General features: G+C 40.6%; 1 protein-coding gene across 1 annotated transcript in view; it reads left to right on the top strand.

Annotated features, from left to right (window-relative positions):
• Positions 1–1,656: 1,656 nt before the first annotated feature.
• Positions 1,657–7,059, top strand: part of bves (blood vessel epicardial substance) — a 46,471-nt gene continuing 41,068 nt past the window's right edge. Inside the window, exons 1-4 of the mRNA XM_052024083.1 lie at positions 1,657–1,794; positions 2,437–2,702; positions 4,158–4,282; positions 5,418–5,605. Coding sequence (XP_051880043.1) covers positions 2,456–2,702; positions 4,158–4,282; positions 5,418–5,605 — 560 coding nt within the window. The 5' untranslated portion in view covers positions 1,657–1,794; positions 2,437–2,455. The remainder of the gene's footprint in view (positions 1,795–2,436; positions 2,703–4,157; positions 4,283–5,417; positions 5,606–7,059) is intronic.

The raw sequence follows: 7,059 nt of genomic DNA, 5'->3' as shown, positions 1-7,059 counted from the left end.
ACAGCAAGCGACTTAAATCATGTCTTAAATCATTCCATTATCTGCAAGGCAGAAGTCAGGAGTGTGAATGGAATACTTTCCACTTACCTGAATCAGTGCAGCTCCAACAACATTTATAATGCTAAACACCATCCAGAACAAAGCAATCTGCCTGCCTGACATTCAATCCTTCCACCACTGGCATACAGCAGCTGTAGTGTGCACCATCTACAAAGTCTACTGCTGTCTCTTACCTAGGCTACTCTGGGGTTGCTCCCAAACCTGCAACCTCTATCACCAAGAAGGACAAGGACAGCAAGTGTATGGGACACAACTGCCTGCAGACTCCCTTGTAAGACACACACCAATATGGCTTAAAAATTTCACACTGTTCTTTCATCGTCTTTAGGTTTAAATCTTCGGGCTCTATAATGACCTTCACCAGAGGACTGCAGTGGTTGCACATTACAGGTCATTGCCATGCTCTCTGGGACAATTGGAGAAGGATAATAGATACTAACCTGGCCCAATATCCCAAAAATTTTTAAAAAAATAAGAAATGCATTGACACCAAGCAGTTTAAAAATTGAATTGTTAAGTTTCAGAAGTTAGCTTTTAACATTACAGTTACATGACTAAATACCAATATCTACCTCCTCCCAGAATCTACAAGACTTCAGGCATTAAATTAAAATAGTTGGTTAAAAATCAGCTTTTCTGAGATGTCTTGTTAAAAAAATAAGGGTTTGCTTAAAAAAATCCTTAAATTAACATGTTGCTCCTCTGTGTGCATGAGTAGGGTTTGGAGTTTCCTCTTGCAGCATGGTTTGGGACATGTTGATAATTTGAAGAAAAAGTATTGAATCTTGGATATTCTTTGCAAGATTCCTCCTCATTCCACCTTTGCAGATATTAGAAAAAACTGCTTGGAAAAAAATGATTGTTCCCCCTTATGCTACAACTGTCTGATGCATAACTAGAAAATTTGTTTATGAACTGGAATAGAGTTTCAAATTTTTGTATCCCTACTATCTCCAAGGCTACCCCATTTCTATTGCACAGTGGCTAGTTTATTGACTGTCCAGAAGCCTTAGACAATTTATCCAGATGCATCATGGCAATTGGGGAATTTAAATTCCAGTAGTTGAATGAATCAGGAAAATCAAAAAAATAATTTGCAGGTGCTGGAAATTCTGGATTAAAAACAAAAAAACAGTGGAAACACTCAGCAGGACAGGCAGCAGAAAGAGAAACAGAGTTAGAATTGCAGGTCGGAGTCCCTTCGTCGGAAATGCCAAGAGGGAAAAATGTCCTTAAAGGAAGACAATCTGCCACCTTAACCTGGTCTGGCCTCTATATGACCCCAGGCATTAATGATCCCAGGCACAGCAATGTAACCACTTGTCAATCAGGGCTCGCGATAGTCCAGGGTCCACCTATCAATCAAGGCTAACGGAAATCCCGGGTCCACCTGTCAATCAGCATCGGGGTCCCAGGTTCACCTGTCAATCAGCATCGGGGTCCCGGGTTCACCTGTCAATCAGGGTCACGGTAGTTCCAATGCTACCTGTCAATCAATGGTCGGCTCTGTACGCGCGCGCGAGTTTGAGGTCTGCCTCCTGCAGCGCAGCTCGGCTCATGTCCATTTTAGTCAATGCTCGGCGTCGCGCACGGGAGGTTTTCTGAAAAAAAACGATCTCTCCCGTCTCCTGCGTTATTTGGTATCGAGCCTTCTTTCTTTGAGGACCAATTTTATCCTCCTGAAACGAACAGACTTTTTGGAACTATTCGGGGCTAGCGGACGACCTCTGGAAGGTAAAGTTTGTTTGATATTAATGAAGTTTCTCTCCCTCCCCCTCCCCCAAACAGCTGTGTATTCGCAGCGCATACTCGGCGGATAAATTTAGAAGGAAAGTTGTGAGGGCACTACGCCCAAAGGGCAACAATTGGGACAATCTGGGTTTGTTTTTTTTTAAAAAGGCTGCATATTTTTATGGGGGTCAGAGTTGCACCGACTAGAATGCAATCGGTATACAGAGGTGTGTGGTTTTGGACGGTGCAACGTTGAGGAAGGATAGATGCGGGAGCCGTGGACCGTTACCGTCTGCCCTTCCCATGTGGGAGCGGGAACGGGAGATAGTACACAACACTGCGCTCTACCATAGCAGTTGGGGGACGGGACTAGATTGCAATGTGGAAATGACCATTTGAAACGACCACTTATTTAAAAACGCGCGGTGCAAAGTTGCATGCATATCCATTGAGAAAATGCGTCATAATTTTTCAAACGAATGTACAGCAGTGGCTTTTAGGATGATGGCCTTTTTGTAATGCCTGCTAAAATGTGTCGGAGATTTGCTGCAAATGATCAGTGTCTCTTTTCCCCGACTGCGGGCCCGATCCCTGTGGTCAGCGTTCACCAGCTCTGCCAACACAACCTGATACATTTCTGCTCAGTGTTTTCAGGGTTGGCATTATGAACGTTACACCGAATTATTCCCGGATACTCGGCTTCGTTTTGGTGAACGCCACGTCTGGAACTCCGGACTATGGTTTCAGCAACGGGACGGAGCCGCTTTCCAGTCAGACCGCAAGCTGCAACAACTGGAAAGAAATCCACCATTTGATCTTTCACCTCGCCAACATCTGCTTCGCTATCGGGCTGCTTATTCCCACCACCGTTAAGATCCACATGATACTGCTCCGCGGCATGATAAGCATAGGTAGGTGGCATGTTGGAGGGACAACATCTGGGAAACCGTGTCATTCCGCCAGAGGTTGCCAAAATAGCCCATTGCTGGATTTACAGGTGATGTCAAAGTGCCCTAAATCTGAGGGGGCTGTGCTGATTCCAGGATGACGTAAGGAATAGCTGAGAGGATTCACCTTATTGCTACCGAATCTTCTAAATCGTCAGTTCAGGTTTAAAAAGATATGCCCAATATTTTTTCAGATGCTAGGAGGAGGAGGAGGAGGGACCTATATGATTGTGTGCAGAGTCAGTGGGGTCAGTGGCAAAGTTGATATTCCAAATACTGGCATGCTTAGAATTTGAAGATTGCGTTTAGGAGGGCCAGAGGACCTAACAGGCAGATTAGAAGGATATGTGAGCAATGGGGAGGACTAGGAATAGAAAGCAGCAGCAGGAGAATGCAGAGTGAAGAAAGCCAGATGTAGCTTGGGGAAAATGACATGGGTGGATCCAACAAAGCCTGGGGTTGAAGCAAGTTGGATTAAAAGTAACTACAACACATAAAAGCACTGTTCCTGCCTTCAGCAGTACTACTCTGATTTTTTCAGATGTGGTTGGCTATTTTCATGGCAGTTAGTGCTACCAGGTTACTTTGTATGGATTTTGTCTATTCTGTTGCATGATTTGTATAATTCACAGATCAAGCACCTGAGGTGGGGCAGACCATCTCAACAGATTCTGAAGCTTGCTGACTGTTGAAGTTGAGATCTCATCCCTAACTCTATTAACCTGCAATTCTGTAGAAAATAGGGTAATTTGAATAATACTTCTGGAGATGGGATTAGATAGGTACAACACTGACCTGACAACCCACCCAAATTTAATCTTCTTTGAAGTCAGTGAGCAGGATGTAAAACATATCTTCATCCCATGAATTGTTAACATTACCCACAACATTCCAAGTCAGCGAATCTTCATTATTACTCAAGCATCACAGAACTATTTATTTTAATTGACTCAGTGCAATATGAATTATTCCAGTTGATGTGTGATAAAAATCAATAGAATGTTCATATGTCTCTCTTAACTTTTTGAAGTAAGATTGAAAATCATATGTTAAAACAATTACAAATGTGTAGTAACAAGCTTAAGATGATAATTAAAGCTCTGGTTCCAGATGCTGAACTAACTTTTGTGGCATACGATGTGACAATAGTGCACAATTGAGCTATTCTAATTCAATGTAAGCTCTTCCCCATTGCTTGGAAATGACTGTTTGCAATCTTATTATTTATATTCAATTGTTATTGATTAGAGAGAATGAGTGCTTAAGAATTTGTATAATTACATCATCTGAAGTTATTGATACCTTTGTATCCTTTTCTTATATTCTCTCTAGTTATTTTGTTGCACTTTGCACTGGTGCAAATCTTTGTCACTGTCACAGGAATTTTGAGTTGACTGCATTTTGCTTTTATGTTCACAGGCTGTGCACTCTTTATTGCCTGGGCAGTATTTTATCGATGTGCTTTAGACATAGTGATCTGGAACTCTCTGTTTCTTATTCTCAACATGATGCATTTAATCTATCTGTTGTACAAAAGGAGACCTGTAAGTATAGATAACTCTCTGAGTTTTAAGTTCCATTTTCTCTGTGCCTTGGTTCATATCTTTTCTGATGTCTCTTAAAAATATTCTGTCTGTTACATGAAACTTGATCATTATGAAGCCAGTGCATTTGCAATTTCTGTGAATCCATTTGCATTATAATTAAAAAGACGGTCTTGTTCGCTTTCACCCAAAGCAAAGGTTGCTCTTCTTATTCTTCTGAATAAAACTCTTTGTTTGCATTAGGGCTTTCTGAATAGTTGAAAACTACTATTAATGTCAAATTATCCATCACTTTAAAATATTCATCTCACTTCCTATCATGGTGTTTGTGCAATGTATTTCTATATTTCTATTCTTGAACAGTTGAGTGATGCATCTGTCATTTCTTATATATGACTAGAGCCTATACTGGGGTCTGGCATCGTACACTTATGATGTCGGGAAGTTTGCACTGGATGATGGAATGCTTTCCACTTCAAGAACTCAGTAACACAACCAAGTGTTGTCAGATCACACACTGGATTTTAAGGGTGGAGGTGGGAATTGTTTCTAACCTTTTAAAAGTACTTGGTGCCCCCGTTTTGGCCACTCTTAACTTTGTAATCTCTGTGATGTAAGTCTGGAGAAAATACACATCATAAGATCAGCTAGATTTTAAAATAGAAAATGGGGTAGAAATTGTCTTCAATTGTTAGTGTTAAACACACAATAAAATAGTGACTGTATGCTGGGCTCCCTTCTGAAAATTTGGTCCTGTTGATTTCAGCAAGGGTGAATTTTGGAAATTCAGTACAATGTGAAGCCACTACTATATTGTGCAAGTGACAGAGGATGCATCCCACAAGTTGAACATTTTCAGGAATTTCTTCCTGGGATCCCTGAAGTCCTTTGAGGTGACGAGATTCAAAAAGCTGCTTCATGTCCTCCTATGGAAATGAAAATGTATGTTTTCTATGCTTTGCAGCAAATGTGTCTTCCCGACCATAATATTTAACAAGAGAAATATTAAAATAGGCCAAATTTATATAAACCATAAATCAAAAAAGTGGTCATTAATAGAAATGCTTGAATTTACACATTTATGCTGTAATGAAGTCATTAAATTACATTTTACCATCAGATCATCTCTTTACAGATAAAGCTTGATAAGGAGCTCAAGGTACTTTACAGGAGAATGTTTGAGCCACTTCATGTTCCTCCTGATTTGTTCCAAAGACTCACTGGACAGTTCTGCAGTATCATGACTCTTAAAAAGGATCAAACTTATGCAGCCGAAGATAAAACATCTGTCGATGACCGACTTAGTATCCTGCTTAAGGGAAAGTAAGTCAATAGCAAGTTCTCCTATCATTTTTCTTTCAAGTAATCCATCTAAGTTGTCTTTTCTTCAGAATATCTTAATGAACTTAACATCTAAAGAAGTAATTTTGAAGTGGTGTTGCTGTTGAGGGAAAAGAAAAAGCAAATTTGAACAGCATGGTCCCACAGCAGTAGAGGTAAAGAATGGCCAGATAATCCAATGATGGTTAAGGGAGAACAATGAGCCTGGAGGTGGGATGGACATCCTGCTGTTGTATGAGAGCCTTCACATCCATCTGGAATAGCAAGGCACTTGGGCATTTCATTTCAGAAGATAGCGTGCTCTTGATAATGTACTGAAAAGTCAGCATAGATTATGGTTTCAGATCATGGAATGGGGCTTGAAACCTTTGAGTGATCGATAAGAGTATTATCTGAGCCAAGGTGAGGTCTTAATCTTTTTAGACACAGGAGATGCTTTCATCAAATGTTCCTCTTATATCATCTCAATTTATTCGATTAATGCTAAAAATTACAAACTGTTCAGATTAAGAGCATACACAAGCAAGAGGAAGGGCAAAAAGAGGCCAATACCCCGCCCCAGTAAGCACAGTAGTCTAAAACTACTCGAGACCATGGACCCTTGCACAGTCAAACCAACCCTACCCCCTATAATTAAGGATATGCATGCATGTCCCTCCAAAAGCCAACATGTGTAAATTCTTGCACAAGCCCCTGGTTCAAGCCACCCACAATAAATAAAATTTTGTGATGATTTGATAAAATAAATTCTTGCAATAGCAGCAGTGAATTGACCTGTACGATCGGTTTGTAAGACAAGCTTTTCACTGTACCTCGGTACAAGTGACAATAATAAACCAATACCAATAACTTGCATTTATTGATTACTTGGAATTTAAAAATTTCCCATGAGTGTTTTAGGGAAAACATGTTATAGATGTAGTATTGAATCTTGTTTTACTTCCTCATACATTTTTTCCCCACATACACATTCAGCAGCATTCAGTGATAGTTCCCTTGAAAATGAAGGTGGTTTGAAGCAAAGCAATTTTTAAATAACAGTCATTGCTCCACATGGATCAGAATGGGACCTCCTGCCAGTTGGTTGATACCTTCCACACTGCTTCCCTTTCTGGTCTCCAGTACTCTGGAGCTAGAAGTGGCCAATGCATTTCATATGTGGCTCATTTTTAAAGTACCAGAAGTATGGAAAGTTAGGTCCCAAATACTTGCCAACTGAGGAGTTTAAGGATAAAATGCAACGTGATAGTTTCACCACTCAATGTTCTAGGGTTCTGATGTTTTAGACATGATAGAGCGGGAGATATTAGAGGGGGACGGGTGACATTACTCATCAGGGAAAATGTCACAACAGTGCACAGAGAGGACTTACTGGAGGGCTCGTCTACTGAGGCAATCTGGATGAAACTGAGGAATAAGAAAGGGATGACCATGTT

This window comes from Pristis pectinata, chromosome 10, assembly GCF_009764475.1.
Source record: "Pristis pectinata isolate sPriPec2 chromosome 10, sPriPec2.1.pri, whole genome shotgun sequence".
In the NCBI taxonomy this organism is placed as follows: domain Eukaryota; kingdom Metazoa; phylum Chordata; class Chondrichthyes; order Rhinopristiformes; family Pristidae; genus Pristis; species Pristis pectinata.
Note: the sequence above shows the minus strand (reverse complement) of the source record. Positions and strands in the feature narration are given on the sequence as shown.